The 21,507-nt window shown below is 41.4% G+C and overlaps 1 protein-coding gene across 1 annotated transcript in view; it reads left to right on the forward strand.

The window, feature by feature from the left end:
- The first annotated feature begins 1,003 nt into the window (after nt 1–1,003).
- The window catches only part of LOC124545356 (polymerase delta-interacting protein 2), a 64,016-nt gene continuing 43,512 nt past the window's right edge, over nt 1,004–21,507 (forward strand). The window contains exons 1-3 of the mRNA XM_047124259.1: nt 1,004–1,253; nt 4,159–4,320; nt 15,863–15,959. Of these exons, the coding sequence (XP_046980215.1) occupies nt 1,159–1,253; nt 4,159–4,320; nt 15,863–15,959 (354 nt within the window). The 5' untranslated portion in view covers nt 1,004–1,158. The remainder of the gene's footprint in view (nt 1,254–4,158; nt 4,321–15,862; nt 15,960–21,507) is intronic.

The raw sequence follows: 21,507 nt of genomic DNA on the forward strand, positions 1-21,507 counted from the left end.
CATATTTTTTAAATGATATTTATGGAAGAATGTTTAGTACTGGCACTTCCTGAAGGCTTGATCTCATTTGTTTGAACATATTGTTCTCGGTCTTTGAGATAAATTTTAAACCAGCCATGAGCAGTACTCTTATTCCATGGGAATAAATCACTTGCAGCAAAATGCTGTAATCAGTCATGTCAACGGCTATTGTGAGACAAATAAAAATATCAAACAGAAATACCTGTGCATGATGGCGTATTGTCAACACGATTTAGACCAAAATCTGGCAATTAAACGTACTGTACAGACAAGGTACAATGCCATGGAAATATAATGAACCACACCGTATTTAATATACATTGATCTTTTTTTGTACTACTATTGGTATTCCTGCAATAAATCATTCTCTTGATCTGGTTTCTCTCATCCCATCTGTTAATTCATAGCCAATTTGGACATCACATGAACAACTTTGTGCTTCCTTGCACCCCCACAAACATTTCAATAACATACGATACTTGTGTACAATTTTGACTGCTGGAAATTGATTTCTGGAGTATTTGTTTCACGCAGAGTTTCTGCAGCATGCGCAATGTCTTGAACCATTACGGTTAACCCTACCCGAAACCTTCTGCAGTTTTACCACATTCTGATTCACGATGTGGGAGCCCACCAAAATGCGGGATTAAAAAATCTATTTCTCATGCTAATGTTGAGAACCCTTAAATATTACCACTACAATGATTTAATCATGAGACTCTGAAGCCTTCAGTACGGAGAAATTAGAAATGTCTTCATTACTTCGTAATTAATTTATAAGAGTGCACGGAAACTCTAGAATCTATGTGAAAGGGTGCTGTATTACACCAAAATAAATGGTACGCTCATTGAGTGAAAATATCGTTAATGAGTAACTGAAATTAGCAGCAATTTATTACAGAAAAGTTCTGCAATTTTTAACCAACACTGTACATGTAACAGGTAAATTAATGACGTGTGAGGGCAATTTCGGAAAGCTGACAAAATTGGCATGAAGCCCAAAGAGTAAATTTTTAATGTAATGTTTTGATCAACCTTCATCAAAATTCCAGTGAAAATATGACTTTTCCAAGTAAATTAACTGCAAAAAATGTGATTTAGTACGTGTAGTTGGCAGCGCAAACACTAAAGAGCATAATGGAAGTAATGGTAGGGCTGTCAAGGTATTTGCGGCGAAAGGTTTTAGAAGTTCCTGTACGTGTTGTAACTTTACATTGCGTGAACTACACAAGGTACGTGAACGCAATTGTTTAATTTATATTTTTGCTGGTAATTATAGAGATTCGACTTTGCCACAATTGCGCAGTAGTGTTGCTGTTGCTTTATGACTAAAAAAATGCGAGCGACGTAAAGGCGGTTTAAAATAACCTCAAAAGATTATCGGCTTCTTCGCTTTCTGTTGATATTATTATTTTGGTTAAAAGCTTTTACGTAAATCAGCAGTAAAATAACTTCGTGTTATATATAAATTTGGATGGTAAGACCTTTTACCATGAGATACCGAAGACTGAAGAAAACATACTCTTTTATGTAATAAAATACATTTCATGTGAGTGATTAACTGGAGGACACTTATAACCTATGCGAACCCTTATTTTTTCGCGTTTATACGGCACAGAAATATCTTAGGTCTGAAAAACAATACGTGTAAAACGCCGTGAATTTTTATTGCTCATAGAGTACGAAATGGCCCCCAGTTCCCAGAGAATTTCAGATTCCAATACGTAGCCATACACAAATAACTTTTGCTTCTTCTAGAGCTCAAAGAGTATTCATACTTTCCTATTTCGATTATGGTGACTGCTATGTAATTAATAACACAAGAGCTCCACATGATCTGGCGCTTATTTTGAAGGCTCATTTTGTTAAATTTTAATATTAATGTTTCTGACCACTTTACTGCATTCTGCCAGTAATTCTGCTGCCTAGACTGGAATCACTCACAGATACAGGTTGAATCAAATAAAACTAACGATCTGGAACCACAAACATATTTAAATGGTCATACACTAAGTGAAACATAGTATGTCGAAGTTTCTTGAGATTTAGAGGTATAAGAAGCAGAAACGCATAGATAAACCAATCAGTAAGATCAGTTTGCCATATTTTTCATTGAGGTTTACCTCTCTCTTATTTTGTCTTCGAGACGTGTGTTATTAGTATAGGCGTACTTTCATTCTGTGTTGTCTTAAATATTACTCTATGCATACAGTGATACTCTGCAAACAACTAGAAAGTGCATGGCAGGTAGTGCTTCCCATGATACCTTGTATTAGGGTTTCTTCCTGCTTCATTCATAGAACATGGAATAAGTGGCTGCTTAAATGCACATTGCGATTAATCTGATCTGGTTTTTGCGGTCGCTGTGGGTGTTATAAGAAGACGGCTGTAGTGTGTTTCTAGATTCTTCTTGTAATATTGATCCTGAAGCTTTAGCAAATTTACATAAGTATACAACATACAGTTCACTACATGACCATGGAACTAGATATTGTTAAGACTTATACATAAACAAGAAAAAATAAAAAATCCCGAGTAGTATGGTAGACAATGGCCTAAAACTGTATAACAGGCTGCTGTAGGCAATTAATGGTGTAAATGCACTTCATATCTTTATCCGAAAGCTAAAAACATATCTGTTAAGTAAAAGCTGTTGCACTGTAAATGAATATTTAATATAATTATAGATAGCTACTTAATGTTCATGAATACTTCATGTATTAACTAACACTGTATGGCACAATTGTAAATGTTGTAAGGCTAATTATAATAACTGCAAAAACTGTAAGAATCTATGTACATTTATGTGATGATAAACAGCAGTTGATGACATCCAAACAATTTGTATCATTCTACGGATGAATAAAGATACAAATCAATCAGCCAACTTAGCACATCGTTTTTTTGCAGGATAGTTGATATATGTCTTCAAGCATCTGCCAGTTTTGGTTGTTGAGCATTTCATTGAGGCTCTGTTGTGAGCAGATAAACCTGAGGCCATTTTTGCTGTTCTTCATTTATGTGTTCATTATTCCATATCGGTCATATTTGGTATGAGTCCCAAAAACCTATGGGATGATTCATACAAGTGTTTAGAAAACAGTCTCCTTAACTGAAAAGTATTCATGTAGTGAAAGGGAATAGTGAGAATATTTTGCAAAGTAAATAACTGTGTATCTTGCTGAAGCATTTTCAAAATATTTACAGTACTTATGTGCTCATTGCATTTATTTGTTGATGGTGTGTGTGATGGGGGGAAAAATGTTCCAGTTGAATTTTCTTTCTTTTCCCAACCACTATAAAACACAAAAAATTCAGGTGTCTTGCCAGGGTTCAGATGGGGTCCAGTAATCTGTTGTAAAAATATTCAGTGACTCCCTGCAGACCTAAAGACATTGGCAATTCTATAAGCTGAAAAGAAATTTGGAAACATACTCAGTTAACCAGTACGTCTGTAAATTATTGTGTTATCTAAATTCAAGTGTCATAGTAGCATTCAGTAAGCTACAGGATACGAGAAATGTTAACTGTTAACAGGCCAGTGGTGTTATAAATACTGTAACTTTCTATGATAAACAACAGTGGGACCATTCAGGTAGGAATAGTAATATTTTTATTTCTCCATGGACCTACTCTGTACAGTGGTATTGGACACGTCATGTGTACATCGAGTTTAGAAATTCTTCAGTAAGAAATTTAAAAATTCTGAAGTTATAGGCGCGCGCGCGCGCGCACACACACACACACACACACACACACACACACACACACACGTTGCAAACCTCACTGTTTTATTTACTCAATGACCAGTTTCATACTGGGATCCATTTTCAAATCATCGTAGCAGGTAGTCAAAATGATCCAAAAATGCAAATGTATGTATGTATGTATGCACTGTAACTGTTCATTTGCAATTCATAATATGTAAATATTTTTGACGGAGTTTTTACAGTTTTGTATAGACTTTTTCGACTATCTATTATAATGTTTGTAAAATGGGTGCCGGCTTGAACTAGTGGTTGAGAAAATAAAAACAGTTAAATTTGCTACCTTGGTTGGTTTTTTTGTTGTAGTGACATGCCTATTTATCTTAAACCAGAGAGTTGAGGTGTAATAATCATTTAATTAATTTTGCAGGCTAGCTGAGGTTGGCCGCTTAGAAGAACCAAAGTCTGATGGAAAATATGACACAGGACAACTGTTTCTTCACAGAGTATTTGGCTACCGTGGCGTCGTTCTTTTTCCATGGCTTGCCAGAGTATATGATAGAGATGAGTCTGTCAGGAAGAGAGGAAACAGGTTTGTTCATGTGGTTTTGTCAATAAAAAGTATGTAGATGTAATATTGGCAATGTGTGGTATAATTGCAGTGTTGCACAATTCCCAGTGATTTTAAACTTCACATGCCCCCGTTTTCTCATATCTTTTGGTTTAGGGAGTCTACAATACACACGATGAGATACCATACAGTCGACTATCTTTGGTCATACAACATCCGTTTGCCTCATAAGAGTACAAAAAAATGCCTCCAAAACTATGTGATAATGAAACCTTAGGCAGCCTGTCGGATTTACAAAGACATGGATCCTGTGAAACATAGTAATGATGCAAACTTTGGCATAGTAGGTGGTGATAAGACGTTTTTCTTTGAGATGCCTTGAAAGACAATAACTGTAGAGAAATACAAATTGCTAGTAAAATTGAACACTCAAGAGTCTTGTAGAACTTCCAAAGAATGTAAAACCTTTGTAACTTGTCACCAGGCAACTAGTCTGGCTTTTTAAAAGCCAGACCAGTTGCAACAGGATTTGAACAAGAAGAATGACAAGACTATTCAGAAACTTTTAGTTCTGTAGCATGTTATAAATCAATTGGACTGATTCTTATTCTTGCCCTACAAATATGCAAACAACTACCTGTGATGTAAAACTAGCATTTCCATACAGTAATCTACAGGAGGAGATCTAAGTCAGTCATCTTGATGAATTCAACGATGGCGCAGATACTTTGTTAGTTGAAGAAGGGTTTGTTTGGCTTAAATTCCAAATAATTAGAATGAGAAATTCTCAGATTATCAGACGACGTTAGGATTTGTTAATACTGATGATGACACTTTTATCTTTGATGATACTTTTAACTTAAATAATAAATGAAAAGTCCCCACTTCTGAACCAGAGAAGCGTAAGTATTCTTCAGCTCCTCTCACTAGGAAGGGGTCTCTTGAGTCACTCCCTTCCCAGGTTTCTACTAGTGGGAAAAATGACACCTGCCAGTGGCTGAAGAGCCCAAAAGCAACTGGTCGTAGGGCTTCATGCTCATTCTCAGTCCCGGAGACTGATTCAGTGAAGGCCTCCCAGTCAGGGAAACCCAAGGAACAGTGTGAGAAATTGAAAAAGAAGACTCCCTAAAAACGAACTTGCGGTGGCACCCACACCACTGTTACCTACAAGCTCTGCGTCTGAGGATGGGGTGGAGATTCTGGCGTCCGCTGAGGACCTGGATCTCGTGGGACCCTCAGATTCAATGGATATAGATTGCTCAGGCAAAAGGTCAGCAGCAGGTGACCCTATGGTGTAAACTGCCTCAGTGAATGTTCCATACCTTCCCAGTCTCATGATGATGTCTTCCAGTGGAATTGTGGCGGTTCTTTCCACCACCTGGCTGAGCTACGGCAACTGTTAAGCTTTACACCTGCTTTCTGCATTGCCCTCCAGGAAACCTGGTTCCCATCAATGCAGACCTCTGTCCTCCATGGCTATAAGGGATATCACAGGAACCGTAGCAACTATACTACTGTCAGGTGGAGTTTGCTTTTATGCCCTAAACTGTCTGTAGTGAAACTGTGCCCCTTCAAACCCATCTTGAAGCTGTGGTTGTCAGAATATGGATGACATAGGAAATAACTGTCTGCAATGTATATCTTCCTCCAGATAGTGCAGTACCACTGAATGTATTAGCTGCACTGATTGATGAACTCCCTAAACCTTTCCTACTTTTGGGAGATTTTAACGTCCATAACCCCCCTTGTGGGTTGACACTGTGCTTACTGGCAGAAATGTCGAAACTCTACTGTCTCGGTTCGACGTCTGCCTCTTAAATACTGGGGTCGCCACACATTTCATTGTGGCTCGAGGTAGTTACTCGGCCTTGATTTATCAATTTGCAGCCCAGGACTTCTCCCATCTATCCACTGAAGAGCACATGATGATCTGTATGATAGTGACCACTTCCCCATCTTTCTGTCACTGCCGCAGCATCAGGCCCAAAGACGCCTGCCCAGATGGCCTTTAAACAAGGCAGACTGGGAAACTTTCACCTGTGATGTCACCGCTCACTGTCCCCCACATGGTAACATTGATGTAATGGTTGAGCAGGTGACTACCACAATCGTTTCTGCAGCATAAAACACGATCTCTCACTCTTTAGGGTGCCCCTGGCAAAAGACAGTCCCTTGGTGGTCGCCAGAAAGCACTGAGGTAATTACAGATCGTCTGCGAGCTCTACAGGACATAAGTGGCACCCTTCCCTAGACCATCTGATAGCCTTGAAGTGGCTCCGTGCCCATGATGCCAGCTTTATAAAATGATGGAAACAGGAGTGTTGGGAGAGGTACGTGTCAGCCATTGGGTGCCATACGTCACCTTCCCAAGTCTGGACAAAGATCAGACGTCTTTTTGGGTACCAGACACCAACATGTGTCCCTGGCGTTACCATCAATGGTGTGCTATGTACTGATACAAAAGCGATTGCTGAGCACTATGCTTGAGCCTCTGCGTCGGAGAACTACCCTCCAGCCTTTCGTACCCTCAACGGCAGATGGAAAGGAAGGTTCTCTTGTTCACTACATACGACAGTGAATCCTATAACGCCCCATTTACGAGGTGGGAGCTCCTCAGGGCACTTGCACATTGACCCGACACATCTCATGGGCCGAAACGGATCCACAGTCAGATGATTAAACATCTCTTGTCTGACTACAAGCACCATCTCCTCGTCATCATCCACCAGATCTGGTGCAATGGCTTCTTTCCATCGCAATGGCAGGAGAGCACCATCATTCCGGTGCTCAAACCTGGTAAAAACCCACTTGATGTGGATAGCTATCAGCCCATCAGCCTCGCCAACGGTGTTTGTAAGCTGCTGGAACGTATGGTGTGTCGGCGGTTGGATTGGGTCCTGGAGTCACGTGGCCTACTGGCTCCATGTCAGGGCGGCTTCTGCCAGGGGCGCTCTACCACTGATAATGTTGTGTCCCTTGAGTCTGCCATCCGAACAGCCTTTTCCAGATGCCATCACCTTGTTGCTGTCCATTTTTTTTTTTTTTTTTTTTTTTTTTAAAAAAAATCCCCGCAAAGCGTGTAACACCACCTGGCAACATCATATCCATGCCACATTATGCGGATGGGGTCTCTGTGGCCCGCTCCAGATTTTTATCCAGAATTTCCTGTTGCTCCGTACTTTCCGTGTCCAAGTTGGTGCCTCCCATAGTTCTACATCTACATCGATACTCCGCAAGCCACCCAACGGTGTGTGGCGGAGGGCACTTTAGGTGCCACTGTCATTACCTCCCTTTCCTGTTCCAGTCGCGTATGGTTCGCGGGAAGAACGACTGTCTGAAAGCCTCCGTGTGCGCTCTAATCTCTCTAATTTTACATTCGTGATCTGCTCGGGAGGTATAAGTAGGGGGAAGCAATATATTCGATACCTCATCCAGAAACGCACCCTCTCGAAACCTGGCGAGCAAGCTACACCGCGATGCAGAGCGCCTCTCTTGCAGAGTCTGCCACTTGAGTTTATTAAACATCTCCGTAACGCTATCACGGTTACCAAATAACCCTGTGACGAAACGCGCCGCTCTTCTTTGGATCTTCTCTATCTCCTCCGTCAGACCGATCTGGTATGGATCCCACACTGATGAGCAATACTCAAGTATAGGTCGAACGAGTGTTTTGTAAGCCACCTCCTTTGTTGATGGACTACATTTTCTAAGCACTCTCCCAATGAATCTCAACCTGGTACCCGCCTTACCAACAATTAATTTTATATGATCATTCCACTTCAAATCGTTCCGCACGCATACTCCCAGATATTTTACAGAAGTAACTGCTACCAGTGTTTGTTCCGCTATCATATAATCATACAATAAAGGATCCTTCTTTCTATGTATTCGCAATACATTACATTTGTCTATGTTAAGGGTCAGTTGCCACTCCCTGCACCAAGTGCCTATCCGCTGCAGATCTTCCTGCATTTCGCTACAATTTTCTAATGCTGTAACTTCTCTGTATACTACAGCATCATCCGCGAAAAGCCGCATGGAACTTCCGACACTATCTACTAGGTCATTTATATATATTGTGAAAAGCAATGGTCCCATAACACTCCCCTGTGGCACGCCAGAGGTTACTTTAACGTCTGTAGACGTCTCTCCATTGATAACAACATGCTGTGTTCTGTTTGCTAAAAACTCTTCAATCCAGCCACACAGCTGGTCTGATATTCCGTAGGCTCTTACTTTGTTTATCAGGCGACAGTGCGGAACTGTATCGAACGCCTTCCGGAAGTCAAGAAAAATAGCATCTACCTGGGAGCCTGTATCTAATATTTTCTGGGTCTCATGAGCAAATAAGGCGAGTTGGGTCTCACACGATCGCTGTTTCCGGAATCCATGTTGATTCCTACATAGTAGATTCTGGGTTTCCAGAAATGACATGATACGCGAGCTAAAAACATGTTCTAAAATTCTACAAGAGATCGACGTAAGAGATATAGGTCTATAGTTTTGCGCATCTGCTCGACGACCCTTCTTGGAGACTGGGACTATCTGTGCTCTTTTCCAATCATTTGGAACTCTCCGTTCCTCTAGAGACTTGCGGTACACGGCTGTTAGAAGGGGGGCAAGTTCTTTCGCGTACTCTGTGTAGAATCGAATTGGTATCCCGTCAGGTCCAGTGGACTTTCCTCTATTGAGTGATTCCAGTTGCTTTTCTATTCCTTGGACACTTATTTCGATGTCAGCCATTTTTTCGTTTGTGCGAGGATTTAGAGAAGGAACTGCAGTGCGGTCTTCCTCTGTGAAACAGCTTTGGAAAAAGGTGTTTAGTATTTCAGCTTTACGCGTGTCATCCTCTGTTTCAATGCCATCATCATCCCGTAGTGTCTGGATATGCTGTTTCGAGCCACTTACTGATTTAACGTAAGACCAGAACTTCCTAGTATTTTCTGTCAAGTCGGTACATAGAATTTTACTTTCGAATTCAATGAACGCTTCACGCATAGCCCTCCTTACGCTAACTTTGACATCGTTTAGCTTCTGTTTGTCTGAGAGGTTTTGGCTGCGTTTAAACTTGGAGTGGAGCTCTCTTTGCTTTCGCAGTAGTTTCCTAACATTGTTGTTGTACCACGGTGGGTTTTTCCCGTCCCTCACAGTTTTACTCGGCACGTACCTGTCTAAAACGCATTTTACGATTGCCTTGAACTTTTTCCATAAACACTCAACATTGTCAGTGTCGGAACAGAAATTTTCGTTTTGATCTGTTAGGTAGTCTGAAATCTGCCTTCTATTACTCTTGCTAAACAGATAAACCTTCCTCCCGTTTTTTATATTCCTATTAACTTCCATATTCAGGGATGCTGCAACGGCCTTATGATCACTGATTCCCTGTTCTGTACATACAGAGTCGAAAAGTTCAGGTCTGTTTGTTATCAGTAGGTCCAAGATGTTATCTCCACGAGTCGGTTCTCTGTTTAATTGCTCGAGGTAATTTTCGGATAGTGCACTCAGTATAATGTCACTCGATGCTCTGTCCCTACCACCCGTCCTAAACATCTGAGTGTCCCAGTCTATATCTGGTAAATTGAAATCTCCACCTAAGACTATAACATGCTGGGAAAATTTATGTGAAATGTATTCCAAATTTTCTCTCAGTTGTTCTGCCACTAATGCTGCTGAGTCGGGAGGTCGGTAAAAGGAGCCAATTATTAACCTAGTTCGGTTGTTTAGTGTAACCTCCACCCATAATAATTCACAGGAACTATCCACTTCTACTTCACTACAGGATAAACTACTACTAACAGCGACGAACACTCCACCACCGGTTGCATGCAATCTATCCTTTCTAAACACCGTCTGTACCTTTGTAAAAATTTCGGCAGAATTTATCTCTGGCTTAAGCCAGCTTTCTGTACCTATAACGATTTCAGCTTCGGTGCTTTCTATCAGCGCTTGAAGTTCCGGTACTTTACCAACGCAGCTTCGACAGTTGACAATTACAATACCGATTGCTGCTTGGTCCCCGCATGTCCTGACTTTGCCCCGCTCCCGTTGAGGCTGTTGCCCTTTCTGTACTTGCCCAAGGCCATCTAACCTAAAAAACCGCCCAGCCCACGCCACACAACCCCTGCTACCCGTGTAGCCGCTTGTTGCGTGTAGTGGACTCCTGATCTATCCAGCGGAACCCGAAACCCCACCACCCTATGGCGCAAGTCGAGGAATCTGCAGCCCACACGGTCGCAGAACCGTCTCAGCCTCTGATTCAGACCCTCAACTCGGCTCTGTACCAAAGGTCCGCAGTCAGTCCTGTCGACGATGCTGCAGATGGTGAGCTCTGCTTTCATCCCGCTAGCGAGACTGGCAGTCTTCACCAAATCAGATAGCCGCCGGAAGCCAGAGAGGATTTCCTCCGATCCATAGCGACACACATCATTGGTGCCGACATGAGCGACCACCTGCAGTTCCCGCCATATCCAGGAGAATGGGGTCCCACAGGGCTCTGTATTGAGTGTATCACTATTTTTAGTGGCCGTTAACAGTCTAGCAGCAGCTGTAGGGTCATACGTCTCCCCTCACTGTATGCAGACGACTTCTGCATTTCGTACTGCCCCACCAGTATTGGTGTTACTGAGCGGCACCTACAGGGAGCCATCCACAACATGCATTCATGGGCTCTCTCCCATGGCTTCCAGTTTTCGGCCGCTAAGTCCTTAATGATGATCCACTCACTGTAGTGGAGACATATCGATTCTTAGGACTGGTTTCCGATGCCCGATTGCTTAGGCTTCCTCACCTTCGTCAGCTTAAGCAGAAGTGCTGGCAGCACCTCAATGCCCTCCGCTGCCTGAGCAACACCAACTGGCGTGCAGATCGCTCTGCTCTGCTGCAGCTCTACAAAACCCTTGTTCAATCCCGCCTTGACTATGGGAGTCTGGTTTATGCTTCGGCAGTGCCCTCAGCAGTGCGTGTACTCAACCCAGTGCACCACTGTGGCGTTTGCCTAGTGATGGGAGCTTTTAGAATGAATCCAGTGACCAGTGTCCCGGTGGAGGCCAGAGTCCCTCCATTGCAGATCAGACGTGCACAACTGCTGGCCAGTTATGTTGCACACATTCGTAGTTCTTCTGAGGATCCGAATTACCGTCTCCTTTTTCTACCCGTGGCAGTTAATCTCCTGCATCGGTGGCTCAGATCGAGTCTAACAATTGCAATTTGCGTGTGATCCCTTCTGTCTGAGCTGGAGTCCTTCCCTTTATCACCTCTCATCCAGGTCTGTCCACATACACCTCCTTGGTGTTCACCTAGGCCGCAGATTCGTCTGGACCTTCCACATGACCCAAAGGACTCAGTTACTCATGCTGCTCTCTGCTGTCACTTCCTCTCGATTCCTGACGTGTTCTGGGGCTCTGAAGTGGTTTATACCGACGGCTCGGTGGCTGATGGTCATGTTGGCTTCGCCCACGTCCACAGAGGCTGTCTTGAACAGCATTCCTTGCCCGATGGCTGCAGTCTATTAACTGCAGAGCTGGTGGCCATCTCTCGTGCACTTCAATTTATCAGTTCATGCCCTGGGAAATCATTTCTTCTGTGTACTGACTCCTTGAGCAGCCTACAAGCTATTGACTAGCACTACACTCGCCACCTTTTGTTGGCACCCATCCAGGAGTCCATCTCTGCCCTGGACCAGTCCCGTCATTTGGTGGTGTTTGCGTGGAACTCAGGCACGTCAGCATCACAGGCAACGAACTTGCTGACAGGATGGCCAAGCAGGCTACGTTGAAACCGCTTCTGGAGATGGGAATCTCTGAACATCACCTGCGTAGTGACTTATGCTGTAGGGTTTTTCTGCTTTGGGAAATGGAATGGCATAATAGTACACACAACAAACTGCTTGTTATTAAGGAGACAATGAATGTGTGGAGGACTTCCATGCGGGCTTCATGTAGGGAATCAGTTGTCCTCTGCCAGCTCCACATTGGTCGCGCTTGGGCGACCTACGGTTACCTCCTGCGCCATGAAGACCCGCCTGAGTGTCAGTGCAGCACGGTTGACAGTGGCCCATATTCTAGTGCACTGTCCCACTTAGACTGCCCAGCGACGAAATCTTGGGTTACTGTACTCGTTGCCGCTAATTTTATCTGACACCACCTCGTCGCTTATTTAGTTTTACGTTTTATTCGTGAGGGTGAGTTTTATGATTTGATCTAAGTTTTAGCCCATGTCCTTTGTCCCTCTGTGTCCTCTACCCCAGTGCTTCTAGGGTGGAGGTTTTAATGTGTTGTAGAGTGACAGTCTTCTCCTTTTTTTATTCTCACGGTCACCCAACCATGATAATCTGCTTTGTTGTTTTAATCTCTTCATCCTGTTTCTGTGGTTTTCTTGTCTCCTTTTGTCCATTTACATGTTTGTTGTCCTTCGTCGTTCTTTTCGTTCCGTTTCGAGTTGTCAGTCTCGTTTGTTTTATTGTCACACTTGTCATTGTTTTATTCTCACACTTGTCATTGTTTTATTTGGAACAAGGAACTGATGACCTCGTAATTTGGTCCCTTTCCCCCTCTTTTAATCCAACCAACCAATCCTGTAATTATTACACATGGTAAAGTCAATCTTCAGTTTTAATAAATAATTGTAATTATCCAAATAAAAAACAAGAGTGGAGGCAGTCGAACCCTTGACATCCTAGTAAATAAGTTATTGTTCTAGTTGCTGTGCCAATTCACCAGTTGAAGGTAATAGTGCTCAAATTTTAAAAACACCAGTGCCCAGTTATATGTTCCCTATATAGGGACACATTTAGAGACTAGACTGCGTAACTGCTTCATAGGATTAAATTACCTGTAGGGTGGTGTCATTATGGAGTAATTTATCACATGACTGCACTGAATAACAGTCAGATGTAGTGAATTATGTCTGTCATCACATCATTTGTTCTGCAATAGCCATTGATAGTACTCAGTTCCAGATTAGATGCCTAAACTGTCTCGCTTTGAACACAGCTGCTTTATTCACGAGCTGTGCCTTGCCAGCAGGCTTTTTGTGAGTGTGTCTTTGCTCTAGTGAAGTAAGGAAATGTGGTAGTGTTAGAGACAGAGGCACAGTATAGTTTTACCAAGTGCACTGTGAGCCTAGTGAATACAATGGACATGAGTAAACTGGATTTGGCCATGTAAAGCCACTAGTCCAGTCTAACGAATTTGTAAACGCTTTGCAGCAGAACCTTTTTTAAATGTGGCGCACTTGAAAGCCTGCTCCAGTTAACGGGTCAGTTGACAATGTTTAGCGTCTGCGTCAGGAGACTAGACTACAAAGAAAACATGTGGCCATCATAGAGGAAACTCCACAGTGATGATGATTATAGACTCTACTGATCAGCATTTTCTGAAGAAAATAACTATCATGACTAGTGTAATGTAATATTTGTTAACAAATAAACATTTTTCCTTAGTGAATAATTGTCCAGTAGGAGTGTATAGGCTGCACAGTGTCCATTTCAAACCCAAATTTTTCTGCAAGTCATCTCACATTGGCCATGTATTGGCCATGTGTCTGTCAGTTTGGGCTGCGTGTGTTCCTGGGGACTCAGGTTGCTTCACAGGATAGATGGATGACTTGATGCTGCCCTGCATACTTATATCCTGGGTAACATTATGATCCCATCAGTGCAGCATTCACGTCCTGAGGGATCAATGTTTCTAGCAGGATCAGTTTCCAGTACACATCATTTATGATGCACGAGTGGTATACAGAACAGAGTGAGATTTCTCTTTTCAGCTGACCTCATTCTGTATGAGACCTCAGCTCCTTTGCAGATACATAGGCAGATATTAAATGGATAGATTAAGCAAATAAAAATACTAAAACAAAAAAGCCATCATGCAGTTGCTTGAGCCACTATACTATGAAGTCACTATACAAAGAACTGCAATATTTAGGTATTTCTTACTGGTGGTCTGCCCTTAACTCCACATCATAGCTTAGAGTGCCTCTTCCACATCTGAAATCCTAGGAATAACATAGAGCACATTTTCTTGTGTGGTTTTAGGCATGTACTGAGTGTTAGTAAGATGTACGTTGCTCAGTTACACTCACACTGAAAGTGTCCTTTATTTTTGTGAGCAGTAATACGATTGACTCCAGTGTAACATGGTGGACAACTTAAATTTCATAATCAAAATATCCATGGGTGTACTGCCGGTCTACAGTGTCCAACGGGCACAATATTTCGGCGATCATACATGTTGCCATCATCATCAGGTGAACCGATGATGGCGACATGTATGATCGCCGAAATATTGTGCCCGTTGGACACTGTAGACCGGCAGTACACCCGTGGATATTTTGATTATCAAATACGCTGGGAGAAACTCAAGAATCCGTCAGTTCACCTGATGATGGCGACATGTATGATTGTCGAAATATTGTGCCCGTTGGACACTGTAGACCGGCAGTGCACCCGTGGATATTTTGATTATCAAATACGCCGGGAGAAACTCAAGAATCACAACTTAAATTTCAACCATAAACACTTTTGTATGATCAAGTGTAAATTTATGGCTAGTATGTGAATATAAGTATTCAATAACACACTTCAACAACAACAACAACACACTTTTACAGCACAGTAGATATGAAAGTTGAAACATGACAATTGTAGTTACATGATAATAAATAATTATTGTTTTTGAAGGAATATTACTTTTCATACACAAGTCTCCATCAGGAGCATACATCAGTGCTTTCACAACCTTCATTTGCAATCCCCTTCTCTTCTTATTTTTAACCTCTGTGAGGAGCTTACCACTTTGATCACAGTGCATGCCATCCTGAGTCTTTGATCTATTTGTCACAGCACCATTGGTTTCACTGTCCGTAGCTCATGGTCTAGTGGCTAGTGTTGCTGCCTCTGGATCATGGGGTCTCGGGTTCGATTCCCGGCCGGGTCGGGTATTTTCTCCGCTCGGGGACTGGATGTGTGTGTTGTCTGCATCATTTCATCATCATCATCATCGGTCTCACAGATTTTACACAAGTATTGTACATAGTGAGGTATTTCAGAACTATTTCTCTCCTGTAGTCAAGTTTTTTTCATTTTCCTATCCATCATCTTACAAGCCTGCCAGGCACTACTTACCACAACATGCAGAAAGTGTCATTAATGACTAGTACCACTCAATGCCCTCCTTAAATAAGTGGACTATTTCCCCTACCGCTAGGCCATCTTAAAGTATGATGTGCAGCCTGTAGGAAAAATCAACTATATCATTATTTAAAATACTTCAATGGCTTTTAGATCTGTTTCATATTAAGGTTTCATTGACAGTATTATTTGCTTTTAGAAGCATGCATAAAATTGTAAGTCTATCTTTTGTGGATCAAATATTGCTGAACTGAACAAGCAGAACCTTCCACTAAAGGCAACAATAGAAATCAGTGAAATATCCACATGCAGCAGTAAGCCAGCACATGTTTGCTGTGATGTATCCATTACACTCTTCTTTAGTGGGTTAATATAGTTCAAGAAATAATTTCATGGGCGCTTATGTAATAAAGTAATTTTTTGTCTATACAGGAGTGTGCCATCTCCTGGATCGCCATCTTCAGATGTAAAAGGTCAGACACAGACCTTCTATCAAGTTCTAATTGACTCCAGGGATTGCCCATTCATTGTGAGTACATAACAGATAGTACGTGAAAGATAACTATTGTTTGGCTTTTTTGATTTTTCAGTATAACTATTTAAAAAAATAGAAGATTCACTTGTAGAAATGGAACATGGATATGCATTAAACACTTAGCAACAGGTGCCACTGATCAGTGTATTTGTTCAACAACACTTTCACACTGTCATTTTTTCTAGCATTTATTCACAGTTTAATGTGTGTGAATCCATATCTTGACAAAATAAAACTTTGGCCATTTCAGTTTCAACCTTTCCATTCTTCATTTTTTGTTAAAATTCAGTTTAGGATGTCATCTTTAACGCTACGGTTTGCATACAATCACTTGTTTAATGTAGCTTTTGATTCTGTAACTGCTAGTTGTGATTTTCAGTTCTAGGGTTGGTTTGATGCAATTGTCCATGCTACTCTACTCTGTACAAGCATCTTCATCTCCGAATGACTACTAAAACCTATATCCTTCTGAATTCACATACTGTATGCATCTCCTGGTCTCCCTCTGACCGAGCGAGATGGCGCAGTGGTTAGACACTGGACTCGCATTCGGGAGGACGACGGTTCAATCCCGCGTCCGGCCATCCTTATTTAGGTTTTCCGTGATTTCCCTAAATCGCTCCAGGCAAATGCCGGGATGGTTCCTTCCAAAGGGCACGGCCGACTTCCTTCCCCGTCCTTCCCTAATCCGATGAGACCGATGACCACGCTGTCTGGTCTCCTTCCCCAAAACAACCCAACCCCCCCTCTCCCTCTGATTTTTACTCCCCACACTCCCATCCAGTGCTAAATTGGTTATCCTAAGGTGTCTCAGAATGTGTCCTATCCTTTCTCCTAATTATGTTGTTCCACAAATTTCTTTTCTCCTCAGTACCTCCTTGTTAGTTACATGAGCTACCTATCTAATCTTCAGCATACTTCTGTAGCACAACACTTCAAAAGCTTCTATTCTCTTCTTGTCTAAACTATTTATCGTCCCTGTTTCACTTCCATACATAGCTACAGCCCTTACAAATACTTTCAGGAAAAAATTCCTGACACTTAAATCTATATTCAGTTTTAATAAATTTTTCTTATTCAGAAATGCTGCTCTTGCCATTGCCAGTCTATATTTTATATCCTGTCTACAACAGCCATCACTAGTTATTTTGCTGCCGAAATAACAAAACTTGTCTACTACTTTCAGTGTCTCATTCCTAATCTAATTTATACAGCATCACCTTATTTAATTCAACCATTATCCTGGTTTTTCTTTTGTTGATGTTCATCTTATATACTCCTTTCAAGACAAAGCCCATTCCGTTAAACTATTCTAAGTTCTTTGCTGTCTGTGACAGAATTATGTCATCAGCAAACCTCAAAGTATGTGTTTCTCCTCCCTGGACTTTAATTCCTATTTCAGATTTTTCTTTGGTTTCCTTTTCTGCTTGTTCAGTGTACATATTGAATAACATAGGGGATAAGCTACAACCCCGTGTCACTCCATCTCAAATACTGCTTCCCTTTCATGCCTCTTGAGCCTTGCTACTACTGTCGGATTTCTGTACAAGTTGTAAATAACCTTTGCTCCCTGTATTTTATCTCTGCTTCCTTCAGAGTTTCAAAGAGTTTTCCAGTCGTCATTGCCAAAAGCTTTCTCAAAGGCTATAAATACTATAACCTATCTTCTAAGAGAAGTCATAGGGCCAATATTGCCTCATGTGTTCCTACATTTCTCTGGAACACAAACTGAACAGTATTTCTGACGGAACGTCGGCTACTCCTGGGCCTTGTTTAGACTTGGGTGTTGCAGTGTGTTGTCAAATTCTACTTGCAGTATTGTGTCTCCCATCTTATCTTCATCTATGTCCTTTCCTGTTCCTATAATGTTGCATGCAAGTTCAGCTCCCATATATAGACCTCTATGTATTCCTTCCACCTTCCATCTTTCTTGTCTTTTCTCATGACTAGTTTTTCGTTTGAGTTCTTGTTGTTCATATAGCTTCTTCTTTTCTCCAAAGGCCTGTTTAATTTTCCTGTAAGCAGTATCTATCTTTCCCATAGTGAAATATGCTTCTAAATCCTTAAATTTGTCCTCTAGCTACTCCTGTTTAGCCATTTTGCACTTCCTGTCACACCCTTTTTTAGACATTTGTATTCCCTTTTGCTTGATTCCTTTACTGCGTGTTTATATTTTCTCCTTTTGTCAGTTAAATTCAACATCTTATGTATCTTATGTGTTATTCAAGGATTTCTACTTGGCCTTGTCTTTTTACCTATTTGATCCTCAGTGGCCCTTTCTACTTCATCTCTTAAAGCTACCAATTCATCTTCTACTGCATTGCTTCCCCCGTTCTTGTCAAACGTTGCCTAATGGTCCCTCTGAAATTCTCACCAACAACTATTTCTGTCAATATATCCTAGCTTTTTGAAATTTCTGCAGTTGTAATGTAGAGTTCATAACAAATAAGTCAGTCCACATCTGCCCTTGGAAATGTTTTAAAATTTAAAATCTGGTTCCTAAATTTCTGTCCTAGCATTATATAAATCAATCTGAAACCTTCCGGTGTCTCTGGGTCTCTTCCACATGTCTGTCTTTATTCTTAAACCAGGTGTTAGCAATAATCAAACTCTGCTCTGTGCAAAACTCTACCAGGTGGCTTCCTCTTTCATTCATTTCTCCCAGTCCATATTCATCTACTATTTTCCCTTATCTTCCTTTTCATGCTGTCGAATTCCCATCACTATTAAGTTTTCATCTTTTGTAACTATCTGAATAATTTCTTTTATCTCATCATACATTTCTTCCATCTTTCAATCATTGGAAGGGCTTATTGGCTTAGAAACTCGTACTGTTGTGGTGGGTGTGGGGCTTCATGTCTATCTTGGCCACAATAATGCGTTTACTATGCTGTTCATAACAACTTACCTGCATTCCTATTTTCTTATTCATTATTAACCCTACTCCTGCATTACCCTTATTTGATTTTGCGTTTATAACCCTGTATTCCACTGACCAGAAGTTCTGTTCCACCTGCCACTGAACTTTACTAACTCCCAGAATATCTAACAGGAACCTGCCCATTTCCCTTTTTAAATTTTCTAACCTTCTGCCCGATTAAGGGAGCTAACGTTCCACACTCTGATGAGTAGAACACCAGTTTTTTCTCCTGAACACACCCTCCTGAGTAGTCCCTGCCTGGAGACCTGAATGGGGTACTATTTTACCTCCAGAATATTTTACCCAATAGGATCCCATTGTCATTTAACCATATAGTTGAGCTGCATGCCCTCAGGAAAAATTACGGCTACAGTTTCCCCTTGCTTTCAGCCGTTCACAATACCAGCACAGCAAGGCTGTTTCATTGATACTAAAAGGCCAGATCAGTCTACTGTCCAGACTGTAGGCCCTACAACTACTGAAAAGGCTGCTGCCCCCTTTAGGAACCGTATGTTTGTCTGGCCTCACAACAATACTCTTCCGTTGTGGTTGCACCTAAGGTATGGCTAGGTAGAACAGGTTTGCTGAAAGTTTCTTTCCTGGTCTTGAGGTCTAATTAAGTGTATAAATAAATAAAAAAAAAGAAGAAAGAAAGAAAAACGCAAAAAGCTGTAAACTGTTAAGGGTTAACCCCTTGGCCTACAACAATGTGTGAGACTTATGGGAAGGGACTTGGGCCATAACTAAGGAGCATGAATATGCCTTGTGATATTTTGTGTGGACCACACATAAACAAGAGAGACAAACGACAGCAACATGAATTGAACTCGTGGTTAAACAGTTCTCAGTATTCTCTCACTCCAGTAATGTGTGCTCCTTCATTGTATTCACATGTATTGGTTGAAATTCCTCAAAAGAATTAAACAACCCATACACCTGTCATATCAGTTAAAAAGAACATTGATGATGGTGAAAAGTATGTCGTTATTGTAGACAATTGTTCAGTAGCTCCTGTCGATAATAATGGGAGCAGTATTGTGTTTCCTGTATGAAAACATTCCAGAAGATTAAATCATTGAAAATGACACCAATGATGAAGACATTATCAGTCACTGAAGCAGTTTGTTTTGAAAGAAGAAAATAACTAGCCAAAAATATGAGCGTATACGCAGACTCCTGGCACAAGAGCACCGGTTTTAGAGTTGTTAGGCAGAAGTACAAGACAGTTAGATTTTTTACATACTGTTAGGCAGTGTGTTTTGGAATATTGTCTTGAAAATGAATTGGTGCACAGAACAATAATCAGTGAAAAAGGCCCAAAAGAAAACAGATAAAACATGGATCCCTGTAAATTGTAATGAAATTAAAATGTACTTTTGCGTTATGCATAATAATGGCTCAGTAAAAACACAAAAAATTCAAATTTACTGATATGCAACAGCCATCATAGCATCACCAATATTTAGGAAAGCTATGCCACTGAAAATATTTGCAAATGACTAGGTTTTTATGTTCTACAAATAACGATATGTCTGACAAGACAGATGATTCAAAGTAGTGTATGTAATGAAAGAGAGCACTGTGATTTATGAGTCTTTGATGAAATTTAAGGGGAGATTTGATACAGACCTAAACTTCTATAAAATATACGAGTTAGCATTGGAGTGTTGCTATAACTTTGAAATACATTCACAAAACAACAAAACAGATTTTGATTGCAATGTGTCTGAAGCTGTTGAGATGGAGTTATCGAAGTCAGGACTAAGTAAAGGACACACTTTGTGTGTGGATAATACACACATGTTCAGAAGAAACAAGAATATCTTGAACAACCAGACGTTCATATTCGCAGAACGTGTACATTAATATGTTCTGCAGAAATGATTAGCATTTGAACCGTCAACTGGCAGGTTCAAGATCGACATTAATATCACAGTGCAACACAACCTACTGTTAAAATGTGTCTGCGGCTCTTGTTGTCACTATAAACCAAAGGTAATGGATCATTGTGACTTGAGCAGATGTGCTGGGTGCTTTGCAGATGTATTTGCGAACTGTACTGTCAGATCAGTGTGTTTGAAAGAGAACATGTTACTGGCATGAGAGAATGTGATGCATCCTTCTGGGACATTGCTGCTCATGTGTGGTGAAGTGTTGCAGCAGTGCAATGGATGTGTGCAGAATGGTTCACGGAAGGCCATAGAAAAAAGACGAGATCAATCAGGCCACGACACCAGTCCCCCCCCCCCTCCTCCCTCCCCCAAAAAAGATAGACACCACATCCAAATGGCATTGCAGGACAGATGTGTGTCCTCCTTGGCTCTAGTGCAATAGTAGAACAGTGGAACATATCATACACTATCACAGGTGACATTCCGTAGCCATTTACTACGGCATGGGTTACATGCGCGTCATCCACTTCTCCGTCTACCTTTGACAAATGTGCAGAAATGTGCTAGACGGCAGTAGTGTATGGAACAATGTCACTGGGGACAGGAATGGCATCAGATAGTGTTTTCAGGTGAATCCAGCTTCTGTTTGTTCGAAAATGATGGTGGCATTTTGATTCATCGCATGCTGTTTTTCAAGGAGTTCCTTGCGGAGTGGGGGAATGGCAATGTG

This window comes from Schistocerca americana, chromosome 8, assembly GCF_021461395.2.
Source record: "Schistocerca americana isolate TAMUIC-IGC-003095 chromosome 8, iqSchAmer2.1, whole genome shotgun sequence".
NCBI lineage: Eukaryota > Metazoa > Arthropoda > Insecta > Orthoptera > Acrididae > Schistocerca > Schistocerca americana.